This window comes from Scyliorhinus torazame, chromosome 14, assembly GCF_047496885.1.
Source record: "Scyliorhinus torazame isolate Kashiwa2021f chromosome 14, sScyTor2.1, whole genome shotgun sequence".
NCBI classification, from domain to species: Eukaryota; Metazoa; Chordata; class Chondrichthyes; order Carcharhiniformes; family Scyliorhinidae; genus Scyliorhinus; species Scyliorhinus torazame.
The window spans coordinates 22,373,933-22,392,291 of NC_092720.1; the positions used below are offsets into that span (position 1 = coordinate 22,373,933).

At 52.6% G+C, this 18,359-nt stretch overlaps 1 protein-coding gene across 14 annotated transcripts in view; it reads right to left on the reverse strand.

Moving 5' to 3' along the window:
- mbnl1 (muscleblind-like splicing regulator 1) overlaps positions 1-18,359 on the reverse strand; it is a 396,632-nt gene that overhangs the window by 272,319 nt on the left and 105,954 nt on the right. For 2 of the 14 annotated variants that reach the window (XM_072473819.1, XM_072473816.1), the window contains exon 1: positions 14,190-14,387. The exons of 2 other annotated variants lie outside the window; for them this stretch is intronic. Coding sequence is in view for 1 of the 12 variants with exons in the window: in XM_072473814.1 (XP_072329915.1) it covers positions 13,875-13,976 (102 nt within the window). In the remaining 11 variants the exon portion in view is untranslated. 10 more of the 14 variants (XM_072473817.1, XM_072473812.1, XM_072473820.1 and 7 more) reach the window with 8 other exon arrangements.

Consider the following 18,359-nt stretch of genomic DNA (forward strand, 5'->3'; position numbering starts at 1 on the left):
ATATGCAGCAAGACCCGGGCAACATTCAGGTTGGGTTGAGAACCAGCTAGTAATATTTATAGATCATAGAATTTACAGTGCAGAAGGAGGCCATTTGGCCCATCGAGTCTGCACGGGACCTTGGGAAGGGCTCCCTACTTAAGCCCACACCTCCACCCTATCCCTCTAATCCAGTAACACCACCTAACTTTGTTGGACACTATGGGGCAATTAGCATGACCAATCCACCTAACGTGCACATCTTCTAGACTGTGGGAGGAATCTGGAGCACCTGGAGGAAACCCACGCAGACATGGGGAGAATTTGCGGGAGAACGTGCAGACTCCGCACAGACAGTGACCCAAGCCGGGAATCGAACCTGGGACCCTGAAGCTGTAAAGCAACAGTGCTAACCACTGTGCTACCGGTGCCACCCTTATTTTGTGCCACACACATGCCAGGCAATGACCATCTCCAACAAGATGGAATCTAACCACCTCCTTTTGACATTCAACGGCAATACCATCGCTGAATTCCCCACTCAAACGTCCCTGGGATTAGCAATGACGAGACACTGAACTGGACCAGACATATACACACTGTGGTTACTAGAGCAGATCAGAGGCTCGGAATTCTGTGGAGTGAAGATCCCACTGGCAAGAAGGGCTGAAAATTCCACCCATGCTGATGAAGTGGAGTGAGGGAAAGGTCATAAACACCTGCACAGACCGGTGTTGGAGATGGTCATTGCCTGACATGTCTGTGGCACAAAAAAGGGGTGGCACAGTCCTAGCTGAATGGCCTGCCCCTATGCTGTCAATTCTGTGTAGCCTGTCCACTTTGATCCCATGTGCCTGCAAACTCTTAATTAAAAAAATCTCACCAATGTCAGTTCTGAAATTTAACAAAAGGATCTTCTGTTGATGAAATGTCACTGCAAAATCTTAGTAACCTCATAATGACCGAAACCGCTCCATGTTAGAACACATAGCACTGAATGAAAAATAAAATAAACACAGTGGCCACTTAGGGCATCTGGGATATCAAGCTTCAAATGGAACAACATATTGCTGCCTGGGCCCAAGATAAGCATTGAGTGTGCCAGCATCACATGGGAGACTGGGCCGCAAATGTCAAGCTTTCCAAGTCAACAACAACCGTCTTAATTTATTTAACATGAAGTGAATCACAGGCACTGAGGAATTAAGACTATTTAGGGGGTTATTCAGCACCATTCATTTGAATTGGAAACAAATCAACTGAAATTTTATACCCAAAGGGAGCCATGTGACAGGAGCATGTTTGGTTCTAAACTGTCCAGACAAGCACTTTAAGGCAGCCTTGTTTACAAAGGTTTCAAACTCCTGTTACTGAGACACTGAACAGTTTAACTTGCACCTTGGAGTATCAGCGATTTCACAGTTTGCAAAAATAGCTCTTTTTTTTTTACCCTCTCTCAAGATCTGGTCACTTCTTCCGAACTTTCTCACACCTATTCTGGTAATAAACACGAGACACAAATTTAGACAGCACAGACTCACCCAGAACAGGCACAGGTTCAATAAAGGACACTGGCAATTATCAAGCTGCAGCTGTCATTAGCTCTGACAGCACCCAGCGCCATTTCAATCTTGCTCCTCCAATATTGCGCACCAGGTTGGTGCCTATCTCTGGGACCCCTAAGTGACTGCAAAAGTGAGTTTGAAAGATGCATCCGCTTACAATCAAAGAATAGCTTCTTATTACTGCCTGATTACCACAGGTTGACTGAATAACAAGTGAGACTGATGGAAGAATAGTAATTGACTGACCAGCAAGAATTTTTACATTTAAGGAGTATTTAGGTGAGCACTTGAAATGACATAGCATTCAAGGGCTACGGACCAAGTATTGGAAAATGGGAATGGATGGAATAGATGGGTTGCTTCTTGATGGGCCGATGGGCCTCTTTTTGTGCTGTAAAACTCAATTGGGGTGATTTTGCGTCCGTGTTTGCCATCAGCGAGTTCAGCAACCCGGTGCAATATTCTGCCAGTGAGATCACTTTTCCCAATTATCCTCATCTCGCACCAGTAACGTAATGTTCATGTAAATATATTTTCATACATTTACATCTGTTTAAAGATCCTCGCCTGCACATGATCTCCCATGGAATATTGAAACCTCGCCAGGTCTGTAAAGACAGGAAACAGGATCCTGCACGGGGCACCAAGGGAAGTATAGCTCCCGCTAGAAAAGGGAGTTCCCTGGCACTGCTACTTTGGTACAGGTTGGCACTACCAGGTTTGCACAAGTTGGCACTATGTTGGCACAGCCTGGCAGCCAACCTGGCACTGCAAAGTCCTTACTGATGATCTTATGTGTATGGAAATATGACCTCACACATTGTCAGCCAAACATTGTTCGTTCTGAGTCAGAAGACCTCTCTAAAGACTTGCGTAGAAGAGGTAGATTGATTAGTACTGAGGGAATGCTACACTGTGCGGACGTGCTGACATCAGATGAATCATTGAACAGAGGCTCTATCTACGCTCTCAGGCGGAAGCGATGGATCTCACGGCACTATTCGAAAAGAAAAGGAGGGGAGTTCTTCCATATCAACAAACATCCATCCCCCAACCAATTTCATGAAGGTATATTTTCCGGTGATTAATTATATTGCTGGGGAGTTTTTCTGCACCCAAATTGGCATTCACGTTCCTCCATGACAACAGTAGGCTGGATTTTCCAGTCCTTCCTGCTTGTTGGATCTTCCGGCCCTGTTGAAGTTGGCGCCCGGCAGCAGATGGGTGAGCCATTGACTTCGGCAGACCGGAAGATCCTGTGGGTGACCAATGTCGTGCTCGCTCCGCTGAGGGGAAGCCCACCATGAGATGGCGGGAAAATTCTGGCCGATGACTGCACAGAAGTATTTCAATGGTTGTAAAGTGCCTTAGGGCTGTGAAAACCCTGGTAACGTTGAGCTTAATTTTAAGAAGGGGGTTTTGACAATTCATTCCTCAAACTGTGTAACCTTTTAGTCTTCAGCCATCTTGATCCAGAATGATCTTCCTAAACTTGAACACCTTGCTACTGCTCTTCCCCACTTTCAAGAAGCTTGTTAAATGCCTTCTCATTTCATCGCTCCTACTCTTTACTTGGTTTCCATCAGCTCCCTTCAAAAGCTCCTTGAGATGTGCTGTCAGATGGAAAAGCTCCATTGCGTTTATTATCCATGGAAGACAGTGACCTCATGACAATTTACGCCACATCCAAGTGATATAAAGTTGTTCCAAACACAAGAGGCTGCTTCCTATCTACAGAATGCAATGAAAACATTGATCAAACGTCATCAATGTCCTTCTGAAGATCACTCTTAGTCAAAAAATACCTCACTTTCCATGTAGGAAAATAACCAAATGTATCACTTTCTTTTTGGGGGGGGGGGGTATTGTGAGGAAATGAAACACTGACACAGAATTGGCCTTCAGCAAGTCCAACTCTTGATCCTGCCTTCCCAGGGCATCCTCCCAATCAGAGACGGGTTCAACTTAGAAAAGAAGATCCAAGTTTATGGATCTTCATTACCACTCCTGCACAACGGCATCAAGCATGGGAGTTTTGTACAAGGTTAGCACATTCTCATTAATTATTTTCTCCACGCTATTTTTTAGTTCCAGGGCCTCCACTTGCAAAGTTTTTTCTGTCTCCATGCAAAGCCCTGAAAATGAATTAATGTAGCATTTGAAAAATCTGCATTGCTGACATCAATATGGCTCGTCACTGCAAGGTCTATGAACGAGAAAGCCATGTGAAATTATTTACGATACAAATTAGTTACACAACAGCAAATTGCTTGGCTGTTTTTTGTGAATATCAACAGTTCTCTGTGTATATTCCTCGTGTTCCTCATTGCGGCTCAGTGAGTAGCACATTAGCTTGAACCAGCAGGGTGTGGGTTCAGAGGTTTCCAGTACAGAGACGAAGCAGGAAATATGGGCTGATGCCCCAGTACAGTTTTGAGAGAGTGCTGCACTGTCAAGAGCAGCTTCATATGAATGAGATGTTAACCTAAGGCTCTGTCTACCCTCTCAAGAGGACATAAAATACCCCATGGCATGAGAGCAGGGGAGTTCTCCCCTGTGCACTGGCTAATAATTATCGCTCTATTTATATCACTAAAACAGATTAACTTGTTATTATCACATTGTTGTTTGTGGCAGTTTGCTGTGTGAAAACTGCCGCATTTCCATAAGACGTAGGAGTAGAAACAGACCTTTCGGCCCAGCGAGTCTGCTCCATCATTCAATGAGATTGTGACTAATCCGATATGTTAATTGCATTGCATCTTGGGATTTTAGACAGAATAAAGCGGAGAATCAGAATTCCTAGTGTCGGGGGAGACCATTCGGCCTATCAAGTCTGCACCGACCCTCTGGAAGAGCACCCTAACCCAGGCCCAATCCCCCACCCTATCACTGTAACCCCACCTAGGGACAATTTTAGCATATCTAATCCACCAAACCTGCATATCTTTGGACTTTCGGAGGAAACCGGAGTACACGGAGGAAACCCACGCAGACACGGGAAGAATGTACAAACTCCACACAGAGCACAGTCGCCCGAGGTCAGTATTGAACCCGGGTCCCCGGCGTTTCTTTATTTCCTTACTCCCTGTATTTTTAGTGATAATCTTTCTGGCACTTAACATGCAGAACAGGTGAAAATGGAGATTATTTATTCGGTGATGCTCTCGCTCCTCCACCTTGCAATCTGCCAGTTCAACATAACCTTTGGTTATCAACATTTTCTCCTGGGAGTTCTTCCTCCTCTCTTTATCTAACTCTTTCCTAAAAGATCCGAGCCCCTCACCACTCTCAGTCCTCCTTCATCACATACAATCAAATCACTGCCTCCTTTCAACAGTGGCTTACTGAGCAGTATAGTCCTTTCTACCTTACCCAAAACTGCAAATAAGAACGGATTGCATGACAAAGAGAATCGATTACCTTGCCAAATCTTGCCAGCAGCATACTCGAGTAGATTACTCCTGCCCCTAATTCATATATTCGTCTGTCAGTACAGAATACACCCATAAAGGACCTTTCCTGATAGGTAGTCTTATTAGCCTTGGTATTAGCCTTGGTATTATGGTGGAACGTCCAGATATGTCAAGGACAATAACAACAACTTTCATTTATATAGTGTCTTTAACGTATCGAATTGTGCCAAGGCACTTAACAGGAGCAGATCCAACCAAGAGCTACAGACGAAGATATTAGGGCAGATGACCAAAAGCTTGATTGAAGAGGTAAGCTTCAAGGGCAGCACGGTAGCATTGTGGATAGCACAATTGCTTCACAGCTCCAGGGTCCCAGGTTCGATTCCGGCTTGGGTCACTGTCTGTGCGGAGTCTGCACATCCTCCCTGTGTGTGCGCGTGGGTTTCCTCCGGGTGCTCCGGTTTCCTCCCACAGTCCAAAGATGTGCAGGTTAGGTGGATTGGCCATGATAAATTGCCCTTAAGTGTCCAAAATTGCCCTTAGTGTTGGGTGAGGTTACTGAGTTGTGGGGATAGGGTGGAGGTGTTGACCTTGGGTAGGGTGCTCTTTCCAAGAGCCGGTACAGACTCGATGGGCTGAATGGCCTCCTTCTGCACTGTAAATTCTATGATAATCTATGAAGAAGCTTCTTGAAGAAGGAAAGAGAGGTGGAGAGACAGAGAGCGCTTTAGGGCGGGAATTCCATAGTGAAGGGCAGAGGCAACAGGAGGCACGGCTGCCACTGGTGAAGTGTTAAAATTTGGGCATGCGTAAGTGGGCAGAACTGGAAGAATGTAGAAATCACGGGAGGATTGCAGGGCTGGGGGGGGGGTGTTCTTCTGGGCAGCAATTTGCAATCAGGAATGAAAAATTTTAAATTGAAGTGTTGCCAGATTGAGAGCCGACAAGAAGTCAGTGAGTGCAGGATGGGTGTACGGGAGTCAGGAAAAGAGCAGCAGAATTTTGAATGAGCTCAAGATTGTGGAAATAAGTCATGAGATCTCTCTGGGTGTGTACTATTAATCTGTGAGAGGGACGAATGCCTCATGAAGGTTTCTTTTCCACTTGCTATTTTTGTAACCCCTACTTGAATATCATAATTATGATGAAGTGAATGCATTGGCCACGGTAAGTCTTCTTTCCCTTTGATATATTACCAAAGGTTGAGGCACTATTATGGCTTCAGTTTGTGCTGCAGTCCTTAATATTGACAATCCAAACAAATTCACCTGGGTTCTTTTACCCCAAGTTTCGGACTATTTGCAGCTGCAAAGAACTATTTCCACGTGCTACCTTTCTCATCCTGTCCACTGTCAGAGTAAATTAAAGGACAGAGTGAACCGCTTCTCCATTCTGTGTCGATCTTAGCGGGGAAGACAACAGAGATAGACAGAGAGAGAGAGAGAGGAGAGAGAGAGAGCGAGAGAGAGAAAGAGAGAGAGAGAGAGAGAGAGAGGAGAGAGAGAGAGGAGAGCACAGTTGGAGGTAAGGGTCGCTCATAAGATTTTCCTCAGTTTGATCCAGGATTGGGAAAGAGGTGCATTAAAATATGTAGCCTATGAGCAGTTAAAGAACCCAACCAGTTAAAACGTTAAGGTGGTGGAAAAGAAAATACATTTAAGAAACACGTTTGGTTGTAAGTATTCAATGTCGAACGTGCCTCCACTTTCGTACAAAATTATTGGCTGCAGCCTACTAACCGCTGACTGATCCATCAAGCGATTACTGATGGCTTTCTAGTGCTCTTCAAGCTAGTAATCATAGGCCATTTTAGCAAATGAAGAAGTGCAAATAACATCCCTTAATTACTGCGCTCTCTTCCATTACTACTACCTTTCATTAAATTATAACAGCAAGCTACCAACACTATCACAACTTTCATGTCGCTCAATTTGTTTCACTTTTATTTCTGATCAACACCTCAGGAACGAAGTTCTTTGCTGATACTCACATGGATTTCAGTGAGCTCCCTTCCCAACGAATGCTCCGTAGAAATGTGAAGATTATTACATTCGGAATTGTGACAAATGCAATGCAAGATATAGCCACATATCCGCCATCTTCACTCCTTAACTCACGCAGGGGAAATCTAATAAGATGGGATAGCTGTAACAATGCTCCTGTAGTAATGTTAGATAACGCGCAAATGCCAACCGAATTCAAAGCCTAAAAGTTATAGAAATGCAGGTTTCTGATAGGAACAGTCAGAGCAGAAGGAAGCCATCCAGCTTCTCAGGCCTACTACCAATTAGATCATGGACGGGCTGCACCTCAACTCTATTTATCTGCCTTTGCTTCATATCCCTGGATACCATTCCCATACAGAAAACTGTTGATTTTAGCCCCGAAAGCTTCAAGTGTCCCCCAGCATCCACAGCTTTACTGGGGGATGTGGGGTTTGGACGAGAGTTCCATGTTTCTTCTATTATCTGCGGTTGACAAAGCATTTCCTGATTTCAGACAATCGCAGTGTCGGGTGGATCAATTCCTTAAAATAAATCGGGCAGACCTGTGTGGAGGGGCTGAACTTGGGCAGATCTCAATGATTGGTCATCATGTTCCTATCCGTAAGAAAACCGTTAAGTTTTTCTTTCTCCCCTTCCTCACAAATGCTTAAATGGATAGCCTGACCAACTAACCCCTGGAAGTTGAGCAAGGATAATGTTAGGAGGGCAGTCAATTCTTGGGAGACCCCCATACAACACCAGGACCAAAGTTGTCTGGCTTTCCCCCGCTGGCAGGATCTTTCCGGTCCTGCCGATGGGGAGCCCCTGCGGCGTGTTCCCCCGGCGGCAGAGGGCGCCGGACAAGCAGATCCCCGGAGACATCGGCGGAGCCGGGAAGATCCAGCTGCCGACCAATGGCGGGCCTCCCTCCTAGCTGCCGGAAAATACGTCAGGGTGGGGGCCGGAAAAGATCACCCTAGGTGTGGGACAAGAACAAAGAAATGTACAGCACAGGAACAGGCCCTTCGGCCCTCCAAGCCCGTGCCGACCATTACTGCCCGACTAAACTACAATCTTCTACACTTCCTGTTCCGTATCCTTCTATTCCCATCCTATTCATATATTTGTCAAGATGCCCTTAAATGTCCCTATCGTCCCTGCTTCCACTACCTCCTCCGGTAGTGAGTTCCAGGCACCCACTACCCTCTGCGTAAAAAACTTGCCTCGTACATCTACTCTAAACCTTGCCCCTCTCACCTTAAACCTATGCCCCCTAGTAATTGACCCCTCGACCCTGGGGAAAAGCCTCTGACTATCCACTCTGTCTATGCCCCTCATAATTTTGTATACCTCTATCAGGTCGCCCCTCAACCTCCTTCGTTCCAGTGAGAACAAACCGAGTTTATTCAATTGCTCCTCATAGCTTATGCCCTCCATACCAGGCAACATTCTGGTAAATCTCTTCTGCACCCTCTCTAAGCCTCCACATCCTTCTGGTAGTGTGGCGACCAGAATTGAACACTATACTCCAAGTGTGGCCTAACTAAGGTTCTATACAGCTGCAACATGACCTGCCAATTCTTATACTCAATGCCCCGGCCAATGAAGGCAAGCATGCCGTATGCCTTTTTGACTACCTTCTCCACCTGTGTTGCCCCTTTCAATGACCTGTGGACCTGTACTCCTAGATCTCTTTGACTTTCAATACTCTTGAGGGTTCTACCATTCACTGTATATTCCCTACCTGCATTAGCCCTTCCAAAATGCATTACCTCACATTTGTCCGGATTAAACTCCATCTGCCATCTCTCCGCCCAAGTCTCCAGACAATCTAAATCCTGCTGTATCCTCAGACAGTCCTCATCGCTATCCGCAATTCCACCAACCTTTGTGTCGTCTGCAAACTTACTAATCAGACCAAGTTACATTTTCCTCCAAATCATTTATATATACTACAAAGAGCAAAGGTCCCAGCACTGATCCCTGTGGAACACCACTGGTCACAGCCCTCCAATTAGAAAAGCATCCCTCCATTGCTACCCTCTGCCTTCTATGGCCTAGCCAGTTCTGTATCCACCTTGCCAGTTCACCCCTGATCCCGTGTGACTTCACCTTTTGTACTAGTCTACCATGAGGGACCTTGTCAAAGGCCTTACTGAAGTCCATATAGACAACATCTACTGCCCTACCTGCATCAATCATCTTAGTGACCTCCTCGGAAAACTCTATCAAGTTAGTGAGACACGACCTCCCCTTCACAAAACCATGCTGCCTCTCACTAATACGTCCATTTGCTTCCAAATGGGAGTAGATCCTGTCTTGAAGAATTCTCTCCAGTAATTTCCCTACAACTGAAGTAAGGCTCACCGGCCTGTAGTTCCCGGGATTATCCTTGCTACCCTTCTTAAACAGAGGAACAACATTGGCTATTCTCCAGTCCTCCGGGACATCCCCTGAAGACAGCGAGGATCCAAATATTTCTGTCAAGGCCTCAGCAATTTCCTCTCCAGCCTCCTTCAGTATTCTGGGGTAGATCCCATCAGGCCCTGGGGACTTATCTACCTTAATATTTTTTAAGACACCCAACACCTCGTCTTTTTGGATCACAATGTGACCCAGGCTATCTACACACCCCCTTCTCCAGACTCAACATCTACCAATTCCTTCTCTTTGGTGAATACTGATGCAAAGTATTCATTTAGTACCTCGCCCATTTCCTCTGCTCCACACATAGATTCCCTTGCCTATCCTTCAGTGGGCCAACCCTTTCCCTGCCTACCCTCTTGCTTTTTATGTACGTGTAAAAAGCCTTGGGATTTTCCTTAACCCTATTTGCCAATGACTTTTCATGACCCCTTCTAGCCCTCCTGACTCCTTGCTTAAGTTCCTTCCTACTTTCCTTATATGCCACACAGGCTTCGTCTGTTCCCAGCCTTTTAGCCCTGACAAATGCCTCCTTTTTCTTTTTGACGAGGCCTACAATATCACTCGTCATCCAAGGTTCCCGAAAATTGCCGTATTTATCTTTCTTCCTCACAGGAACATGCCTGTCCTGTATTCCTTTCAACTGACACTTGAAAGCCTCCCACATGTCAGATGTTGATTTGCCCTCAAACATCCGCCCCCAATCTATGTTTTTCAGTTCCCGCCTAATATTGTTATAATTAGCCTTCCCCCAATTTAGCACATTCATCCTCGGACCACTCTTATCCTTGTCCACCAGTACTTGAAAACTTACTGAATTGTGGTCACTGTTACCGAAATGCTCCCCTACTGAAACATCTACCACCTGGCCGGGCTCATTCCCCAATACCAGGTCCAGTACCCGCCCTTCCCTAGTTGGACTGTTTACATATTGTTTTAAGAAGCCCTCCTGGATGCTCCTTACAAACCCGCCCCGTCTAAGCCCCTGGCACTAAGTGAGTCCCAGTCAATATTGGGGAAGTTGAAGTCTCCCATCACCACAACCCTGTTGTTTTCACTCTTTTCCAAAATCTGTCTACCTATCTGCTCCTCTATCTCCCGCTGGCTGTTGGGAGGCCTGTAGTATACCCCCAACATTGTGACTGCACCCTTCTTATTCCTGATCTCTACCCATATAGCCTCACTGCCCTCTGAGGTGTCCTCTCGCAGTATAGCTGTGATATTCTCCCGAACAAGTAGTGCAACTCCGCCTCCCCTTTTACATCCCCCTCTATCCCGCCTGAAACATCTAAATCCTGGAACGTTTAGCTGCCAATCCTGCCCTTCCCTCAACCAGGTCTCTGTAATGGCAACAACATCATAGTTCCAAGTAGTAATCCAAGCTCTAAGTTCATCTGCCTTACCCGTAATGCTCCTTGCATTAAAACATATGCACTTCAGGCCACCAGACCCGCTGTGTTCAGCAACTTACCATTAAATTCCGGAAGTCAATGAGGAGGGATGCTGTAGGGGGGCCCATTCCAGTGGGTGTAATTCTGGTGCTCGAGGTTCAGCAAGACGGGGCGGAAGCGCAAGGAGGGCAGAGGCTGGTGGTGAAACCATGGCAAGGATTTTATGGCAACAGCATGTCTCACCCCAGCAGATGGGGCGAGCCATTTAAATTGCCATTTACTTTGGCGGAACTGCAGTATCCCGCTGGGTGGGAACGGCCATAAAGTCCTGGCCCACATGGACAGAATCAACCGGAATCCCATTTTTACTGCGTTACATCGCTGCTTGTTTATTGGTCAACTGCAGTGATGGTGGATGGGTTTTGGTTCAATTGATAAGTGGGTGAGCATTTTGTTGGCAATTCAGTCTAGAAATCTTTGTGTGGGTGTCTGTAAAGAAAACTTGGCCTTTCTTAGTCATCGAGGAAAGGGCAATATAACTAGTTGAACATAAGGAGGGAGTTGAGAGGGCAGCGATAGTTAAGATGTTTCTCATCGGGGTGGGAAAAGTCAACACCTAAAGGACTGAAATATAAGGTTGTTACTAATAAATCCAATGAGGAATTTGCCTAGTGAATAGTTAGAATGTGAAACTCATTACCACCAAGGCTTGTTGAGGTGAATTTTAGAAATGCAATGAAGAGGGAGCTGTGCAAATACCCGAGGGAGACAGGAATGGAGGATTTGTTGCAGAGTTTAAATTGTGGAGAGCATAAACACCAGAATAGATTAATTAGTCTGAACAACCTGTTTCTGTATTCCAAATTCTGTGGAGGCACTTTGGAGTTCTTTGCAATGCAGGGATCGCTTAGCAAGCTCCTACAGACTCAAGTGAAAATAATGGACCAGTTAATCTGACCAAGGGATATTATTCACCAAATGGCGCTGAGAGAGATTTCCTAACTCTTTCTCAAATTGTATCCCAAGCTCTCTTCCGTCTGTGCCAGCGGAATGGACACACGAGGCCTCTGTTTCATTTCTCGTCCTTGTTCTATGGAACATCTTGGGAGAGTGCTGCCTGGATCGGGTTATGAAATCCCATTGTGGGGCGTGCACAACCCTCCGTTAATTACCAAATGCACACCCAGCTCAGTGGAAATAATTAGGAGAAGATATCTTGCTCTAACAATGGCTCTAATGGGAAATCTGTCGCCGTCTCCCATCTGGAGCTACTGGACCCGATTTGTGCGTATGTGTGGGGGCATTTATGTCACATGTGTCTTTGTGGGTGTGCATAGTGGGGGGTGGGGGGGGGGGGTTGCAACAGGCGAGTTCCAGTTGCATCTATTTTCTTTGCCAATTGAGCAGGGCTTGGGGAAGTGAGTCCCTGGTCACTGATAATCTTGGAAATCTGACACGCTGGGGACAAGAATCCAAACGGTAGGATTACCAGAGTTGAACTCACCACAACATCACAAGATAGCAACTCAATACAAATAGCGCAGCTACCTAAATGACAGAGAGTGACTCGTTTTTGAAAATACGTTGATCCTGGAGTCATAAACGGTGCTACTAAAGTAGTCAAAATTTACTCTATTAAACCATGGCGAAACTTAAATACAATCATCTCAATCAAGAGTCGACCTTTATGACCAGAAGCAGTCCCACAGAAATTTCTGATCAATTTCGTATACGATCGATATATGCACCACTAGGAGAACCTACGGGGTTTTGAAGTGGGTCCAAGAACAAAATAATTTGTCGAATAATTTAAACACAAATTACATATATCCGGAGCAATGTGTGGTTTGCTCAGGATGGTTAGCTAAGAGGTAACGGTATGATCCTGGCTCACTCAAGCCACAGATGGAAATTGTCGGTAAGAATTTGCTCGCTGAAGCAGGCTTCCTCTCTCTTCCCTTCAGTTTTTAATCGCCCAAATGCTCTCCGTGGTGACTCGAGGCTGGATTTATGTTGATAAAGCATTTTATTATCATTCGTACTGACGGCAATGAGTGGGGGTGGAGGGGTGGGGTGCGAGAGCACACACGGTTAATAGGCCATTCTAGAAACTTGAATATTTCTACTAATCCACACAGGGCTCTATTTCACGGGGGGGGGGGGGGGGGGGGAGAAGAGAGAGAGGAAAGATTGGTCCTAGTCAAGGGCGCCAACTCTCGAATCCAAATTTGTCTGATGTCACAAAGGTAGCCATTTTACAGCACACAAAATCACCCGATGCTGAACCATCTGTGCAACGGAACGGCCAACACAGTGGGTGCGAGCACATGCCAAACATGGGTTGCAGAAGTGGCAGCCCGATGGCTCGGTGTCCCTCTGTCCTTTAGTTATCAATTATTCTTATATCTCCCTTCCTCTTTCTTTCTCTCTCTCTCTGGTAACTGATTCACTGAACCGGGCCATTGGAAAAAGCTCAAACATCTGGATTATCTTAAATTCAGAGAGCCCTCTTTCACCCCCCCCCCCCCCCCCCATATCTTGTTTGGATCATTCAATTTTCATTCCCACCCCCCTCTCCAACATTGCCATTATCATTTGAGTCACGCAGAAAGCAAGGTCTGGTACAAAAACCACAAGCTCAATGCTTCTCCACTGAACAACACCCAACTACCCACCTCCACGCCCAACCCCCCCACCATCAACCCAGGTTATTTTCACTGACCCGACATAAAAATGAGACTCAGGGTGAAGCCGGGAAAGAGTGAGGCAGAACGGGCCAAGGCCATAAGGTGGTCACAGGGGAGTGGCCCAAGCCAGAGGCAGACAACAACCTTATCAGATGGCCCCACATAGGGTTGCCAAAAGAAAAAACGAAGTTCAACACAGTACATTTTCCAGTGATGCCTTACCTTGGCAAACTCCTTCGCTCTTTCAAAACCCCAGAAATAAAATCAAAAAAATAAACACACATGGAGGCTCCGATCCTTAATGCGATTTTTCTTTTTAAACGCACGTTACAACCCACGGTCATGGCTCCTGCATTTTAGAATGACCATCTGGGCAAAAGGGCTTTTGAAATAAAAGAGAGAGTCCGGCAACACAGCGAGCACTTACTTTTCTAACAGTTACGGGGTGACGCGCTGCAAATAGTGGAGAGAGAGAGAAAAACAAGTCATGTAGAGTCGTCTTCCTCCCTGTAAACTTGGCACGGCTCATACTGTACTGAAATACAGCACTGGCCCATATAAGGAAGCACAGCTAAACATGTCACGCATAATTTATATGCAGTAGGCAGAGAGTTAACCTTTCAGTGCACATACTAGGACCACATGCGATACATGCTGGAGGCAGCCCCCTTTTTTATAAAATCAACACTTCCCGCCACCCCTCCTCAACCCACCCCCTTCAGAAAGACAGTAAACCCGCTACCTGCACATGTCAAACGTCTGATGCCAATTGACGCCTCTCAATCATCCATTCTAATTGAGTCTATTTAAGAGCGGGCGGCTGCTTTTATCCACCTGTTTTTCCTTCCCCTTTTTGCTGATGTGCGAGAGAGGAGCTTTCCTGGACTTGTCTGTCTGCCCGCCGCCGCTGCCGCTGTGCCTGTGACGCTGCCTTGCAGACAGGGGAGAGGCGGCTCTGAGGCAGCGCTGACTGCAGCTGCGACCTTCTCACTTCCACTCCGAGACCAAGATGATGTGTGACAGGAAACCGTAGACCGCGGCAACCTGGAATATCCCCCCCTCCCACCCCGCAAACTGACCGCCCCCCTACTCCCCCCTCTCCCCCCCTCCTCCCACCCCGCAAACTGACCGCCCCCCTACTCCCCCTCTCCCCCCCCCCCCCACAAAAAATAACTGCCCTCCCACCCCCCCAAAAAAAAACTGCCCGCCCACTCCCCCCCCCACAACCCACCCGCTCCTCACCCCCACCCCACCTCCTCATCCCCCCCCATCTCACCCCTCACCCACCCCTCAACCCCCCTCCTCATCCACCTCATCCCCCCCAGCATTCTCCTCACCCCCCCCACCCCCCCTCCTCACCCCCCCCACCCCCCCCTCCTCACCCCCCACCCCACCTCCTCACCCCCCCCCCACATCACCCCCCCACATCAACCCCCCACCTCCTCACCCCCACTCACTCCTCACCCCCCCCTCCTTACCCCCCCCACACTCGCCTCACCCCCCCACCCCCCTCCTCACCCCCCCACCCCCTCCTCACCCCCAGACCTCCTCAACCCCCCTCGTTGCCCACCCACCCCCCCACCCCCCTCCTCGCCCACCCCCACCCTCCTCCTCGCCCACCCCCACCCCCCTCCTCGCCCACCCCCCACCCCCCTCCTCGCCCACCCCCACCCCCCTCCTCGCCCACCCCCCCCCCCCTCCTCGCCCACCCCCACACCCCCTCCTCGCCCACCCCCACACCCCTCCTCGCCCACCCCCCACACCCCTCCTCGCCCGCCCACCCCCCACCCCCCTCGCCCGCCCACCCCCCCACCCCCCCTCGCCCGCCCACCCCCCACCCCCCCTCGCCCGCCCCACCCCCCACCCCCTCCTCGCCCGCCCACCCCCCACCCCCCTCCTCGCCCGCCCACCCCTCCACACACCCCCTCCACTCGCCCACTCCTCACCCCCACCCTCCCCTCCTCACCCCCACCCTCCCCCTCCTCACCCCCACCCTCCCCTCCCCTCCTCACACCCACCCTCCTCACCCCCACCCCCCACCTCACAAACACCCCCATACTCCCCTCCTCACCCCCCCTCCTCACCCCCCCTCCTCACCCCCCCTCCTCACCCCCCCTCCTCAACCCCCCTCCTCACCCCCCCCCTCCTCACCCCCCTCCTCCTCACCCCCCCCTCCTCACCCCCCTCCTCACCCCCCCCCCTCCTCACCCCCCCCTCCTCACCCCCCCTCCTCATCCCCCCTCCTCATCCCCCCCTCCTCATCCCCCCCTCCTCATCCCCCCTCCTCATCCCCCCTCCTCACCTCACCCCCACCTCACCCCCGCCCCCCCACCTCCGCCCCCCCTCATCACCCCCCCTCCTCACCCCCGCCCTCCCCTCCCCTCCTCACACCCCACCCTCCTCACCCCCACCCCCCACCTCACAAACACCCCCATACTCCCCCTCCTCACCCCCCCTCCTCACCCCCCCTCCTCACCCCCCTCCTCACCCCGCGCCCCCTCCTCACCCTCGCCCCCCCTCCTCACCCTCGCCCCCCCTCCTCACCCTCGCCCACCCCCTCCTCACCCTCGCCCCCCTCCTCCTCACCCTCGCCCCCCCTCCTCCTCACCTTCGCCCCCCCTCCTCCTCACCTTCGCCCCCCTCCTCCTCACCTTCGCCCCCCCTCCTCCTCAGCCCCGCCCCCTCTCCTCTCAGCCCCGCCCCCCTCCTCCTCAGCCCGCCCCCCTCCTCCTCAGCCCCGCCCCCCTCCTCCTCAGCCCCGCCCCCCCTCCTCCTCAGCCCCGCCCCCCTCCTCCTCAGCCCCCGCCCCTCCTCCTCAGCCCCGCCCCCTCCTCCTCAGCCCCGCCCCCTCCTCCTCAGCCCCGCCCCCCTCCTCCTCAGCCCGCCCCCTCCTCCTCAGCCCGCCCCCCCTCCTCCTCAGCCCCGCCCCCCCTCCTCCTCAGCCCCGCCCCCCCCTCCTCCTCAGCCCCGCCCCCCCTCCTCCTCAGCCCCGCCCCCCCTCCTCCTCAGCCCCGCCCCCCCTCCTCCTCAGCCCCGCCCCCCCTCCTCCTCAGCCCCGCCCCCCCTCCTCCTCAGCCCCGCCCCCCCTCCTCCTCAGCCCCGCCCCCCCTCCTCCTCAGCCCCGCCCCCCCTCCTCCTCAGCCCCGCCACCCCTCCTCCTCAGCCCGCCACCCCTCCTCCTCACCCCCCCTCCTCCTCAGCCCCCCTCCTCCTCAGCCCCCCTCCTCCTCAGCCCCCCTCCCTCCTCACCCCCCCCCCTCCTCCTCACCCCCCCCCCTCCTCCTCAGCCCCCCTCCTCCTCAGCCCCCCTCCTCCTCAGCCCCCCTCCTCCTCAGCCCCCCTCCTCCTCAGCCCCCCTCCTCCTCAGCCCCCTCCTCCTCAGCCCCCCTCCTCCTCAGGCCCCCTCCTCCTCAGCCCCCCTCCTCCTCAGCCCCGCCACCCCTCCTCCTCAGCCCCGCCCCCCCCTCCTCCTCAGCCCCGCCCCCTCCTCCTCAGCCCCGCCCCCCCTCCTCCTCAGCCCCGCCCCCCTCCTCCTCAGCCCCGCCCCCCTCCTCCTCAGCCCCGCCCCCCTCCTCCTCAGCCCCGCCCCCCCTCCTCCTCAGCCCCGCCCCCTCCTCCTCAGCCCCGCCACCCCTCCTCCTCAGCCCCGCCACCCCTCCTCCTCACCCCCCCTCCTCCTCAGCCCCCCTCCTCCTCAGCCCCCCTCCTCCTCACCCCCCCCCTCCTCCTCAGCCCCCCTCCTCTCTCACCCCCCCCTCCTCCTCAGCCCCCCTCCTCCTCAGCCCCCCTCCTCCTCAGCCCCCCTCCTCCTCAGCCCCCCTCCTCTCAGCCCCCCTCCTCCTCAGCCCCCCCTCCTCCTCAGCCCCCCTCCTCCTCAGCCCCCCTCCTCCTCAGCCCCCCTCCTCCTCAGCCCCCCTCCCTCCTCAGCCCCCGCCACCCCTCCCTCCTCAGCCCCCCTTCCTCACCCCCCTTCCTCAGCCCCCCTCCTCCTCAGCCCCGCCACCCACCCTCCTCCTCAGCCCCCTTCCTCAGCCCCCTTCCTCACCCCCCCCCTCCCTCACCCCCCCCTCCTCACCCCCCCTCCTCCTCACCCCCCCCTCCTCCTCAGCCCCCCTCCTCCTCAGCCCCCCTCCTCCTCAGCCCCCCTCCTCCTCAGCCCCCCTCCTCCTCAGCCCCCCTCCTCCTCAGCCCCCCTCCTCCTCAGCCCCCCTCCTCCTCAGCCCCCCTCCTCCTCAGCCCCCTCCTCCTCAGCCCCCCTCCTCCTCAGCCCCCCTCCTCCTCAGCCCCGCCACCCCTCCTCCTCAGCCCCCTTCCTCAGCCCCCCCTCCTCACCCCCCCCTCCTCACCCCCCCCCCTCACCCCCTCCTCACCCCCCCCTCCTCACCCCCCCCTCCTCACCCCCCTCCTCCCCTCCTCACCCCCCCCTCCTCACCCCCCTCCCTCCTCACCCCCCCTCCTCCTCAGCCCCCTCCTCCTCAGCCCCCCTCCTCCTCAGCCCCCCTCCTCCTCAGCCCCCTCCTCCTCAGCCCCCCCTCCTCCTCAGCCCCCCTCCTCCTCACCCCTCCTCAGCCCCCTCCTCAGCCCCCCCCTCCTCACCCCCCCCTCCTCACCCCCCCCTCCTCACCCCCCCTCCTCACCCCCCCCCTCCTCACCCCCCCTCCTCACCCCCCCCTCCTCACCCCCCCCTCCTCCTCACCCCCTCCTCCTCACCCCCCCCTCCTCACCCCCCCCCCTCCTCACCCCCCACCCCCTCCTCACCCCCCCCCTCCTCACCCCCCCCCCCTCCTCACCCCCCCCCCTCCTCACCCCCCCCCCTCCTCCCCCCCCCCCCTCCTCACCCCCCCCCCCCTCCTCAACCCCCCCCTCCTCACCCCCCCCCCCCCTCCTCACCCCCCCCCCCTCCTCACCCCCC